General features: G+C 43.1%; 1 protein-coding gene across 5 annotated transcripts in view; it reads right to left on the bottom strand.

Moving 5' to 3' along the window:
- Positions 1–14684, bottom strand: part of celf5a (cugbp, Elav-like family member 5a) — a 133777-nt gene that overhangs the window by 115404 nt on the left and 3689 nt on the right. For all 5 annotated transcript variants that reach the window (XM_037250381.1, XM_037250384.1, XM_037250383.1 and 2 more), the window contains exon 2: positions 7147–7229. In XM_037250381.1, coding sequence (XP_037106276.1) covers positions 7147–7229 — 83 coding nt within the window. The remainder of the gene's footprint in view (positions 1–7146; positions 7230–14684) is intronic.

The following is a 14684-nucleotide window of genomic DNA, read 5'->3' as shown; positions in this document are numbered from 1 at the left end:
GCAATATGTCATTGTCCCTATTTATTGCCCGTTTGCGGCATGTCGTCTGCAGTTTAAACCGGAAATTCGGCAAATCTTGCAAGATTTCAAGCTCAGTGGTGTCAAACGTTATTTTCATCATGGGCCACATCTCAGTTATGGTTTCCACTCAAGGGGCCGTTGTGACTGGGAAAAGTATTCGACGTCGTCATGTTTTGGATATCATTAATTATTATTGTTGTAAAATGGATGGATTATTATGATTATTATTATTATTATTATTGTGATGACGGGTTTTTTTATTGATTAAAAATTAAAGTATTTCAGGTTTGCAGTATAACATTTATGCACAACTCATCCAGGTTCATTTTTTACAGTGCATTGTACCCAAGTGACCTTAGCTTTTTTTCCCATTCTGATCTTTTGTACAGATGGTACAGTATGTCCATTTTCTGGAGTTCACTACAGAGCATCTTCAATAAGGCGCTGGGTGGCAAAAGAATGCGGCGGTGTCAGGGAAAGAGCAAGAGAGCAAAAGAAAAGAGCTTTTATTTTCTCTTCTTTTGGCCCCAATATCAAATCAAGTGAAGGCGGTGTAACTGTAGCGGGGCGGCCAATACCCACAGGGCTCGGCGCCGCACGTGGACACCATCATAAATCTGGCATTACCAGATTCTGGTCATTCAGCAAACTCGGCCTAAGTGCTTTTAGATGTGTCAGAGGACATGACGGACTTCCTCTGGTCCACTGATGACTTCCTATTCATCTTGGCTAAAGTCAGCTAATGGCTCCCAGCAGGCTTTGAAACTGCCAACAATCATGGTTTTGTTTATACGCAACATTTTTCACAAACGCGCATTGTGCATCCTTAAGCCCCGACAAATGCGCGGGGGCGTATCTGCTACTTTTCAACCCCAAAACTATAATAGTTTGCCTCCACCGTCCTATTTTGAGCGGAGCCGCTCATGGCTTAGTGCGCACTCTGTCAGAACATGCCATACAAGCAATACAGGGTCCACTTATCAGAGCCTTTTTTTGCTTTACAGACCTCTCTACTCGTTACCCGCATGTCCACGGGGTACCTTTAAGCCTGTCAAATGGTCAGACCGGTGAAGATTTGGAAGGAGTTGGCAGGATAACAGAGGGTGTTAGAGCAGGAGGCCAGACTGACCAGACTTGGAAGAGGGCCACTCAAGTGCATGCTTTCAGGATTATAATCAATAAAAGCAGGCCCGGGCAAGTTGAACCCACTTACATCATTCTGATATATACTTGAAGGTCAATATTTTTGAAGATGACATAAACTACATGATATATGCTGTCACCGTTTGATAGGATTATGAATCAAACATTACGAAGAAATGCAGCAGCCTTGTAAATGACATCTGAAATATTTGAGAAGTGGCAAAAATGTGAAATAGTAGACACCGAAGTAATATATATATTATATTGTATATCTGTAGATAGATAAAAAAAAATACTCAGGCATATATTTTGATCCTCTGCAAAGAACTATATACGCATGTCTATTATACTGCCCCCTGGTGGCCAGGGCAGCACACCAGAAGGAGCAGCATATGATTCATTGAACTCGTGAAATAAAAAAAAAAGTGGCTGGAACGGTTTCATTAAATTCTATTCGTGACAACATTAATGTATAATTTTATGAAGGCCCCACTGTATTAGAAATCTTTCTCACTCCGTATAAAATATCCAAGCCATTGAGTAAATATACTCTCGCTGGCTCTGACATTTCATTATTAAAAGTCATTATTTTTATAGATCCTTCCCTCCCAAAAATATTTTTAGCGTAAAAATGTCTAAGATAAAAGCGGCATGATTGCTTTTGTTCATTCGATTCTCGCCATGTGATTTTAATCGTTTTTTTTTTTGGTTTTTTTTGCAATCAGCCTTCCAATGCTATTCAGCTTGTGAGTGCCACATTGTCAACATAATGATTACCTCTGGGATGTCTTTGGACTTCACCGTGGGACTCTACGAAAGACATGGCGCAGCTGTGCTACTTTCCTCCCGATTCATATTGAAGAGGTTGAGAGAGGAAAAAAAAAAATGTCCCGAAGAAGCACCGAGGCCCTCCATCAATACTTCCCCACTCTCCATTTCCCTCTGTCTCCATCTCATTTTTGGAATCTTCACAAGTCACTGATTCAAATATGTTTCATCTATTTCTTTCTCTCTGCTTCCATCTTCTCTAATCCACAGCTTGAATCTTTTTCATTCCACACTAACATCCTGTTCGGGCGGTACGACCCAAAACTAAGTGCACAAAAAAAAAAAGATGGACACACTTGATTGGTATTTCCCAAACGTAAGCTTCATCAATTTCCCCAATATGACGTTAAAGCCTCTCTGGCAACATCATTTAAAACAAAGTATTACCTTGCTTGCAAAAAGCAGAATTCTGGTCTCCTTGATGCCAATAAGCATCAAGAACAGCTAAGTCTGATAAAGTCTGATATACTGATGTATAAACGTAAGCCTGGCTGCCTACAACAATGTTGTTTTAGTCTGAATTATTGACAGCGGCTTCTCAAGATGAGAATACTTTGAAAGCCTCGGGCTGTAGCTCTTGGCACGAGACTTGCTTTCCTATTTGAAAGCTCTAAGGCCGTGTCCATACAAACAATGGCATTGCATGAGCAAAAACCTATTTTCTAAAAATGAATGGGGGGAAAAGGAACTTTTGGAAATGTTGCGCTGAAGCAGCAAAAGGCAGCGTGGAGATCTCGACAGAAGCCTTCAACGCCAGCGACGGCCCTGACACTGACTCCTGAGAGAGCGAGAGAGCTGCTGACAGCCCTCCTCTGCAATGTAATACCCACTTCCACATGAACAGGCCCATCAGTAGCGCTCCCCACGCACTTGTACCCCCCCAACCCCCGGGGGGACCCTCACATTGTCCCCTCTTCTCCACCCTACGCCTCATGCTGCTTCTCTTATCCGGGTCGGGAAGGAGAGCTGGAACTTGAAGCTTTTCCTCCGGCTCTTTGCGCTCACGCCTCCTGTCAGTCACACCCCTCTCGTGCCCCCCCCGGAGCCATGTGTACTGTATTTCATTAGTCTTGATTTTTGCTGACAATCGCTGGCTGTCGTGCTGTGCAAACCCCCCCCCCGACACACACACACACACCTTGGAGCCTCGACAGGCGCCCGCATCTGCCTTACAAATGAGCCCCCTCTGGTTGCACAGTAAGTGTGCCATTTCAGTCAAGCTCAGATCGACGACGCATGCCGAGCCCGCGGCTCTCGGCTATTTTGGCTCGGAAGGTATATGACTTCGAGCTGTCAACATGACCACGTGACCCACCCCCCCTCCTTTTATTTTATTTTTTTTTACTCAAGGTCAGATGTCAGCTCTGATTAGTCGGAATGCCCGACGTGATTGTAAGTGTCCATGTTTCCTTCATGATGGCGTCAAGTCGCTTGTTCCCCGAGTTCCGCTTGCCTGCCAGCTAATCTGCTGGCTTGTCTGTTTGCGTGTGTGTTTTGTAGGCTAATCATTTCTCTTTCTCTCCGCACACAAGGACACACACGCCCGACAGAGACACTCACACGAGCTGCCGTTCAAGGCCGAAGTTTATCAAGCATATCCGCAATCCTCTTTCGTTTTCTTTCTTTCATTTTACTGCTGGGCAAGCCGGTGTCGAAACCCGCCCCACCCCGTGACAAAAACTGGTCACATTCGGTATTACACCATCCACCTACAGGTGAGCAGGTGCATGTCCAAAAAGCACACGCTGGGCCCGTTTCCACTCCGTAACCCAGATCGCGGCGGTGTCACATGATGGAATCTCACAGACAGATGGGCGAACAGTCTCCAGCCACAACCAGAAATAGGTTAAACAGGCTAAAAATACCATAAAACATTAATAATTCAACCCCTTTTGCTAACCTGTACCTCGGAAAAAATAGCACACTTCTCACTGTGAAGTGGCTTCATGTGTGGGGAGGGTGGAGTGTGTTTATTAAAAAAAAAAAAATGCCCTCAGCCAAATGTGGCGCATCTTAGTTTATAGGGGACATAATATGGATAAATTTACTTTTCCGTTTTTTCTATATAAACAGTTATTGGTCTCCAGAGTGCCTAAGTACGAAATTACATAACCAGAGCAGCATATTTTGGAAAATGCCTGTGTGAGAAATTGACTAATTTACATAATAAGCACCGCCGCCGCCACACACAGTTTCTCCGACCATGAGATGACTCACCAAAAATCCAGACGTACTTTCAAGCGACCCTTTGCATTAATGTGGCGTATTGTCTTCACTTTGGTCACTCTTGCCACATCGAGCGCAACACAGAACCACCTCGAAGAGTCGTACATCACACAGAAGAGAGGAAATGTAACAGTGGCTCTCTTCACTAACTCACTGTGTCCCTCTGGCTAGTAAAGTTGAATATAGGTCAGCTTGTAACAACGCAGCCACAACTTTATTTGCAATACAGTGGAACCTCTGAAGTAGAACACCATGCTGGTTGACTTCTAAGTTGTCCTCAATTGAATGCATTTTTTTTCTTTCGGGAAAGCGAATTTAAAAAAAAAAAAATGGAATTGGATTTGTCCACAACCAAACCATGTCCAATCCTGGATTTAATGCTGTTATGCAACTACATCACATTGTAGAGGTTTTTTTTTTTGCTTTGGTTGACTGTCTGCGGTTCTATATTACATTACCTGAATAAAATAAAATAAAGACCAACCTTTAATCCCAACAAGGCCAGGCACTCAAGAAAAGGTTCCATTGTACATCAACAAATAAGCACAGTAGTCACAGCTTTACTTTAAAAAAAACAAAAAATGCCAGATCTTTTTTTGGACCAAGTTTTCAACCATTCCTCAGTTTTTAGTCTGCTTGGGAAAAAATGAAATATTTAAATTTAAATAAACTAGAGCCATCTCAGTCTCACTTATGAAAAATGAAACCGCTCGGGCACTAAAGATGCACTTTGTGGTTAAGACAGTTACATTATATTGCAAACATGCAGGGCTGCTATTCAAAGGATAAATATTTGAAAGAAAAAAGAAAGACCTTGCCTGGTTTCCCTTTGCCGCAATCATTTTACTGATTAGGAACGCACAAAGACACAAGCACACAGACTCCTGCTTCCCAAAGGCGAGATTCTAACGAGTTCTCTCTCTAGCTACAAGGCCTCAACATCCTGCCAGCACCAATTGGCTTCATGCTGACCGCTCCGCTCCGCTCTACTCCCACCCCCACCCAACACAACACACAATCCCGACATACTACCTCATACAACCTTCACACAGTGTAGCATTGAATAATTCCATTTTTTGCAGCAGATCGGACGACACGCAGGCGAGCTTGGCTCAAGAGCCCGAAAAGCAGATGGATGGCGCCAGTGTGCATTTTTATACTTTGCGCGGGCGCAAAAAAATTGAACGGGGTTTTCGCGGAACAGCTCGGCGGCGGGGGCGCAAGGCCACGCTCCTCCGTTCATCCCATTACGGCCTCGCTCGTACCAATTGTGGAAGGTAAAGTACGAACACATTCTACTAGCTCGTTTTTTTCGCTAAGCAAAATTAGGTTGTTTTCAACCCCTGATTTTTAAGGCTACACACAAACAGAAAATTAAAAAAAAAAAAAAAAAATTGAGAGGAAGAAGATCTGCTTTGAATGTTGACACAGCAGGAGCCCGCGTGTGTGTGAGAACATAATCCCTTCGCTGCTCCCATTGCGGGTTTCCATAAACATGCCTCCTACACTTCCTGCACCCCACAACCCAGGTCAAGTACATAGCGGCAAATACGAACTGCATGAAACAGAATCGTTCAACGTGACGCTCACGGCCATGTTATATCCAGCGTGACGCGGCACGCGCATGCTGCAGCGAGATTAAGTCGGTGTTGGATCGCCAGGATGTTGCAGGAGGAAAAGTAAAGGGGTGTGTGGGTGAGATAAGCCTGGGTTTTGCCAAATATGGTAAGGTCGTACTATTGCGGTGCAGTTTTAGACACCCGCCATGAGGACTAGGAGCTTGAAGGCCAGAGTTGTTGTTTTTTTTTGGACACCTTCTGACTACTTTGTTGACACGGGATGTAGAAAATTTACAAAAATAACCTTGGGCAATAAGCAACATGCTGCTTCACCAAGCTCTAAAGACAAAGACATCCGCTCACATGTAGCAGCCTCTTGTTCTAAATTATGCACGACATATATTTGTGCGAATGAAGAATTAATGCATTCTCAACCATGGGTGGTTTGGATCACAGCAGGCTTCCACGCGCACATATTTTTTTTTACCGCTACCAGGAATCAACATTGGCGGCAAACAGATCTAAGCGGAACGACCAAGCTTGACGTTTTTGGCAAGGGATCCACGCATGGGAGGTAACTGCAGCTTCGGACGTGAGGCTAACAGCTATCTACGTCTGCTTGATGCTTTTCTATGACACGCAAGAGCTGGGTGATCGGAGGTGGGGAGGGGAGGGGGGGAGTTGTGCCGACATGACCGAGGGAGGTTGAGGGGAATCAGCGCAAGAGGTGATGAAGCAGGATTGAAAGCGTACAAGGAAAGGGTTTTATTACTCACTCAAGTGGCATGAAGGAACGTCACGTCCACTCGAAGTGACGTGTGTGTAAGCAACATAGCGACCTAAATATGTCATCGAGGTAACGCTGCAAAATGGGAAATATTTATTATTTAAACGCCAGGAGACACTGTCAGGGGGAGCACACTACTTGCTGCATACACTACAGCATGATAATATTACAATCATTATTATTTTATATAAAATAAATTCTCCATATGAACTGTAGTTATTTATATACAGGCCTAAATATTTTTTATGGAATATTTTTCGACAGAATGGGGATACAATAAATATAAATCATATAAAAATATAAATAAAAATATTTAAATTTAAAAATTGCGAACAAACTATTCAAATTCTATTAATACAAAAAAATATTTGATTGGTGGGTTAATCAGCAAGCAGTACAAGCAATATTAATAAGGTCAAAAAGTATGAGGCAGCCCAAGTCCAATCAATGCAGAGAGCAAGACGCAGTGCAACTGTGCCTTCCAGAGTATAAAGACGCTGATTGAATTGCTTTCCCGTGTTTTTCCATCATCTCACATATTTTTTTACGACGAGCGAGACGCACGTATAGTGCAGCACTTACCCCTGGCAGTGTTTTCTGTTCGTGGAGGGCATTCTGGGCTTTGATGGCGGACTCTCGGGCGCAGTAGGTGAGGAACGCACAACCTGTAAAAATAGGCACACCACATTATAGGAATAAAAGCAGGCACAGAAGTAGATATCACACAAGAGCACTCGGTAGAGACAGAGGCCAAACAATTGTGGGGGGGGGAGAAGTGCCAGTAATGGTTGAATGTCCCTTTGGTTGTTCCACTCACTGTTGTGCAAACTGTTACAATCACAGCATGCGTGATAGCAATAGAGAAATACATGTCGTATATAGAAATGTTTTTATTTGTGTAGATTCTGAGTCACTAATGGCGAAGTCACTCCAAAGGGTTTAATTGAGATTGTTGGACTCTTCATCTTTGTTAAATTTGTTGTTTTTTCTTGTTTTCCAAAAATTACTTGAAGTTTTTTTCTGTAGGCTAAATAAATATTAAAAGTCACATATCCAAGTCTGAGCTATAAAGGTTTCTCATGTTACACTTGGCTTGAAATAGTTAGGCACTTAACAAATCTTGTTGAATATCCGCTACTAAATAAGTTAACTGGCATGCTGGATCGCCCCCTAGGGGAGTGGAGGCCAACAACGTTTTTAGGCGTTTATCGTAATGGAGAAATAATTGGGATACGAGTAGGCCCAAAAGGAACATGTCAGCAAAAAACGTGAAGAATATCTAGTTCACAGCTCGATAGGTGATGTTTATAAAAAAAAAAAATAATAATAAATAAAAGAAAAAATCATCCCTGAGTGTGCACGCATTCGCTAATGGCCGCCCCACTCGGGTGCGAGACGTGCACATCCAGGCAACATCCCTCAGAAAAGAGACGAGGGATGAAGAGAAAGCAGATGGAGTATTGCGGCAATCATTTTCCCCGCCACTGTCTGAATAAATAGATTTGCTTGTGTTCTATTAATGGGGTTCACACGGGTTAGCATACATCATATTTTCTGACACCCCGAAGGCGGTTTAGTGCATTTCGGATCTCATTTCAACATCCAAATGTATCCAAAGCTGATGTATTGTTGCAGCGGTGTCAGATATTGTGACTACATGTTCCATCGCAAACTTTACAACCTTCTTGGTTGAACTCGGTTTACACGCGTTGCTTTTAACGTATGGCTTGATAAGAATTTGCGGGCCACAGGCGAGAGTGCTTTAACGACTGCATAATTGAGAAACCAAACAGGCGCAAATTGCCAGCGTTGCTCTGCATACCAATTGTGCGGAATGATGAAATAGTTGGAAACAGCACCAAGAAATAAAAGCCACGACAACAAGCAGCCTGCTGACAAAGCAATGGGGGAAGCCTTCCTATTGTTAAGAGATGATCCTGTGCGTCATCTGATGGAAACCTTTAAGCAGCCTTATCTGTCACATTGATTTCACCTCCAAAGAGAAAGAAATACCTCTTCTACTTTCTCTTTGTGGCTGCCAAATCTATCTTGTTCTTTTTTTTTTTTTTTTTTCCCCAACACGCTCCGGCACCCATTTCCTAATGATATATTTTCAAGTGCACGCCGTATGTGTACTGGGAAATAGGGCCGAGTCGCTTCATCTCCACTGTGTTGAATTGCCGTGTAATTAAAATGTGAAGAAGTGAGCGAGACGATGGGGGGAGAGAAGCAGAGGATTGGCGTCACACTTTTAGCACCTGGAGAGAAAAAATGAAAAAGTCAAAGGGACCATCCAACTTTGCGACAAGCCCGGTGCAAACTCTCCTCTCCTGCTGTTACTGACATTTGCATTGTATGTCCAAGAACAAAATGACTTCTGGATCAATACGAAGGTGTGGACATCAATTATATAGACCGCAGTTCTCGGAGCTGAATTTTTCTCACTTCTTTGTCCGTTTCCTTCGCCCTTCGGAGTAATGGGGAAAAAGTGCAAACTCCCTCGCACTGAAAGCCATTTCCTCGCTGGTGGAAAGTGTGAAGGTAGCAGAAAAAGTCCCGCTCGTTGCCCTCACACATCTTTTGAGGGCTATCAGTGGGGCTAGATTACTTGCTTACTTCATTTACTCCCATGACGCCCCTCTTCATGTGAGGGGGGGCGGCCTGGGGGAGATGGAGAGTAGAGGGATGGGGGGGGAACCCAAAACACACATCAGCACTGATACAATGTGATTATGACCTGTATCATTGGCTGGGCAGGAGGCTCAGAGGCGCAAATTGACCATGAGGGGGGTAATCAGTGTGGTCTCGGAGAAGCTCCTCGAAGCACCCCCTTACTTGGGAAAAATAAAGATTCCCAATCTGCTCCCAAGAACGTCATTCAGATACTCGGAAAAGAAGGAGTTGGGAGGAGGTGTAATAAAATGCTTTGAGTCATCATAGTTCTGACAACAATATTTTCTCTGCCCGAGCCTAATGGCCTTGTAATGAGCGGTGTAATATAAGCAGTAGCCTAGCGTAACCTGTAAACCTTAATTAAGTCAGACAGCCACCTTAAATGGAGGTGGACGGGAGCGGGGGTGCTCAGTCCTCCTCATCGCAAAGCCGACCGCATCCTTCCATCGGGCCGTCGTCAATCACGCCGGAGCTGCTCATCTTTCCAAATCCTCCCACATTTCTCCTTTTACTGCCCCTCCACGTCAACCCTCACCTTGAGCTACAGTTGGAATTAATAAATGGGAATGGCGGGATCCACAGTCATGGAACGCTCCAAGTTACTCAAATAGTGTGCTTTGCTATAACAGATAATGTCTTCATGCTGTGGGACAACAGGTGGCACCGCGTTTCCATTAAAAATAAATTGCTTAAGATGATTTGGTTTTAAAAAAAAAAAGAAAAAAAAAATCCAGACATGTACGGTAAACCCCACTTTTTACCGAGTCAGCATTCAGCAGCAATAAAAGTTTTACACCATCTCGGCGCCAAGGGGTTTTCATTTAGACAAAAGTAGTACTTTGACACCATCTTGCAGCATCTACATACAATTACGAACCTCTATGGATGAGGCATCAATTACAAGTTACAACCCAGTCTAAACTTAGCTGCTCCCTAGCATACAAAGATCTCCATCTCAGATCATCACTTCAACAGTACTTCCTTGTTGCCGATGACTTTCCTATCAGAGGGGCTCGCCCCAGATTGTGCGCCAAATTGATTCACCATCACCATCAAATTTGACCCATTCTGCTACATAGGTGGGCGACACCATAATTTGCCTTTAAACATAATCCTCCCACACTAGGCAAACCCATAAGCACCAAAAGGTTCTGTGTGTGAACCACTCATGATATGTGTACATTATGTTCTATACTAAAATACTGTCACTACATAAGATGGTGGAAAAAAGGAAACGGCATAAAATTATACCTCACAAAGGCAATAATGGATTTCTCAGAACTATATTTTCAATTCCGAGCAACATCCAATGCAGCAATAGCGGCGGGACCCTCCCTGCTATCCTCTCTGACCCCTTGAGCAGAAGACCCGGACCATTGATTTGTTGCTCTTCACTCACATGGACTCCACTTGCCTCCGACGAGCAGTCAAGGAGATCCATAGGCGGCGCATCCCAAAGGAGCACCTGTGTCGTGTACTTACACGCCATACACGTGTTGGGGTGAAGCGTGCGTGGCCTAATAAGGCTGACAAAGGCAATAAATTCTTTTTGAGATGCTTCGCGTTCGCTCCGAGAAGGATCGATATTGGGCTAAAGAAGCCGTCATAAAATAGAAGGATGAACTGACACGACAAGGCGGGGAGTAATTCTCCCCGTACTTAAGACTATACACTGCGGGGATAACAACATAACAGGATGGCCGGATTCCATTTCCAACAGGCTCCTAATAAAGTTGTCCGAGGGTTGGCGCCTCTGTGGGAGGCGACATGACAGATTAAAGTGGGCATCCATCCCCATGTGGGCCAGAATTTTTTCAATAGGTGACTCGGTTGGCCTTAAAGCATGTTGGGAAATGTCCGCTCTGCGCTCTTCAAATCTAACCTTTTCCAGCTCCTTTTGCTATGAAAGTCAGCGGCAGAACTATAAATAAATCCCGCGACCCGCATCCCTGATGAGGAAGCTAATTGACACCGTTAATGGATGGACTTTCACAGAGCTGTAAATAATGTGGAGGTTGCCACTTAGCGCCTCCTGCTGTTTTACTTCTGGGAGGCCAAAGAGTGAAACTGCCAAGTGTACAGCCCTGACGTGTCACTCCCTTCCTGAAATCGAGCTGGGGTTTTTTTTGGGTTTTTTTAAACACACAAATCAATACACTGTACCGCCCTCCAACCCTGGCAAGGGATTTCCGAAAGATGTGTCATACCTTTACGGTAAGAGGATGCTTCCTTGCCAAGTATTCGCAATAACCAGCCTGGTGCACAATCGAAATAAATACAATGATACGAATAATCTGCAGTCTTTTTTGTAAAAAAGAAAAACTGCCCGACAATCTTTCCTTATTTCAATCAAAAATGAGTATGAGCTAGAACTCTTGTTCCCCAATAAAATATTATCCAGGGTTGACAAAATTAATCGATTAATCGAAAAGTAATTGATTATCAAATTAATCGATAAATATTTTAATAATCAAGTAGATTTTAAAATTGTCCAAATCCTCTGTTAGCTTCTCAACAGTAATTATTCATTCTTTTTTGGCGATCAATAATGAAAACAAACAGATCATCTTTTGTGTTTAATCAAAACATTTGCAAACGTATGCTTTTATTTGGTTAAACGTAAATGTATGTCGCGTAAAATAAAATATTATCCGATATTCGATTAATCGACTAAATATTAAGACTAATCGATTCTAAAAATATTCGAGGAAAAAAAAAATACCAAGAAAAATATCACCACAGCATTGACAGTGACAGCAAACTGTGCAACATACTAAGCAGTGAGCTTAGCAGTGTATTCAGTTGCGAGGTAAGTTTATTAGATGTGACGCTCCTGCCGATGCTCGCCGCCTATGAGCCGTTTAAACCTCCAAGGAAGGATCGATTGATCAGAGCACAGGAGGTGCGATCGCGGATGACCGGCGGGCGTCAAGCTGTCTGCAAACAATCGGATCAGGTGCTCGGTCGCTTTGATTCAGCAAATTGAAAGCTACCTTTTAAAGACGACGCTTCAAAGATTGTGTAGACATGGGGGAGAGGGAAGTAATAAGTCTTGTGGCAAAGAGGAAAGAAGGGTAAAGGCACTAATCCTCCTGACTGTATTGCTTTAAAAAAAAAAAAACGTTTTGTCTTATTTCATCATTGAGCTGGAGAGGGCTACTAATTAGCACGAATGGTCGCTCTAACAAGCAGAATTCAGGGTGCTAATTGCATTGACATATATTTCGCATTCAAACAAGAGCGAGCTCAAAATAAACACTGATCTGCCAATTACTGGGGCGGATGGATGCTTGGTTGGATGGATGGATAGTGTAAGAGCAGTTTGAGGAATGCTGGAAGCCAATCAGTGAAGTCATGCCGTCAGCACTGGGACAGCAGCTTAACCCTTTTTTTTTTTTTGAAGTACCACACAATTTCTATTCATAGCTGCCTGGGTAGCGCGGGAGCTTTTCATTTTCAGAACTGAAATGAGCCTCCATCTTCTCTGTTAAAAAATAAGCCACAATTTATGATGGCAAAGTGCATTATAGCTTTGCTAACATAGCTAATAAAACTAGAAGGTTGCTAGCTTAGAAGCTATAGTGTCAGCTAATAGCAAGGAGCACAAACAACATCCCAAGAAAAACATTCGATAGTTTTCATTCACTTGCAAACAAATAACCAAACGTTACGACTTCTGTCAAATCCACATCTCTAATTCTTCATAGAGTAACATTGTTTTTTCTTTTGTGTAGCTAACTACAGAGGCCAAAAAAATACACCTTACCTGTATTTTTCAATGGAAGGAAAGAACTAAGCAACTTCCTGCAATGGCAAGAAGCTGCACTCTTGTGTCACTGATCCATTCGGATTCTCTCAAAAAGCACTATTTCAAAAATAAAACCTAAACTTGGGGTCTTCGATCCTAGTCCTCCGAGGACAGTTTCCTGAATGTTTTCTCTGCCTCCATGTTGCAACACACCTGATTCAAACGAACTAGAATCAGATGTGTTGCAGGAAGTAGACAAAAAAATCATCCAGGAAACCAATGAGCAGACCTCGTCTGAGGATATGGACAACGAAGCAAACATAAACATCCATGCATCCATTTTTAAAACCAGCAAGTTCGAGATTTTTTCATTGCATGACTTTAAAGTACAGCACCAAACATTGCATTTAAAAATCCTCCCCCCACTCTCCCTAGTTGCTTCATCTTTCGAAATGAATCAAGCCGGGCTCCGACATGACATTAAAGAGCTCACGCTGTTCTGGAAATGCACCCCACCTCCTCCCCCATTTCATCCTCCTCTCGCTCTGAAGGCAATGGTCCTCTCTGATAGGCCAAGCATGCAAAACAGACAGGCTTCCCTTCTGTGTCGACGAAAGAAAACAGCGGTGACCTTTGAGCGTGAATGAGAATGCGGCGCGCTTCTGCCAAGTCCACCTTCAGATGAGATAAGTGAACCGCCAAAAATAAGACGACCCGGCATCCTCTATGGCGGAATTAATTTGCTGTCCTTTAATAAGACACTGTGAATACATTGCAGAAGGTTATTTTTCACGCGCTGCTCACCACACTGTAAATGACAAAAAGACACACGCAGGGAAATGAGTCTAACTGCTCTCCAGTTTTGCACGCGATTGTCGCATAAAAAATACATCGAGCTGAATTTAAAAAAAGAAAATAAAAAGAGGGGTGGGCATGCGCAGAGATGAGCCCAAGTGACACGAGACACTGATGAATGAGCTGGAGAAAATTCATTATTGAACATGTTGCCAGTGCCAAATATTTACAGGCAAGTTATTTGCAGATGTTTAAAGACAAGATACCATTATGTTTTAATCTCCAACGTCGAAACATTTTGCAGTAAAAATGTAACATTTGCCACAAAGGTTTAAAGCATTTTAAGATGATTCTAAGCGAATGTGGCTTAGTGATGGCAAAGATGAGAAACTGCAGGTCTACTGTAGCAATATAAATATATAATGAAATAGAAAGATTACAACATAGCATTTTATTAGTAAAATATTCTGAATGTTGCATCTGCGTCATTTGATTGGGACTTTACCGCCACCTACTGTATTGGAGTGGAATTACATTGAAGGAGATTTGGTACAGTTTTTAGCTGAGTCAGTTTGTAATTTCTTCCTGGTGGCCACCACTATTGGGTATTATTGTTCGGCCTTGGGGGAGATCTGCGCACACTGTCGGCGCTAGAGGGGGGCCACGGGGGCACCGCCCCCCCCCCCCCCCCACTGAAATGTGCTTGGACCTGCCAGGGGCCAAGCCAGATAATTGACTTTTGGGTATTTTCCAATTTTGCCAGGATTTTTTTTCCCATATTTCCACCTTTCCCTGTAGGCAACAAATAATTCATCTATCTCAGCATTTTTTTTTTTTAAACTTTGGGGTGTATAAATAGATATATTGTTTTGCAGACTCCCTGAGATATCCTTGTCACACCATG

Source organism: Syngnathus acus, chromosome 4 (genome assembly GCF_901709675.1).
Source record: "Syngnathus acus chromosome 4, fSynAcu1.2, whole genome shotgun sequence".
Classification (NCBI taxonomy): Eukaryota; Metazoa; Chordata; class Actinopteri; order Syngnathiformes; family Syngnathidae; genus Syngnathus; species Syngnathus acus.
The sequence above is the reverse complement of the archived record's forward strand: the minus strand, read 5'-3'. Positions and strand labels throughout refer to the sequence as shown.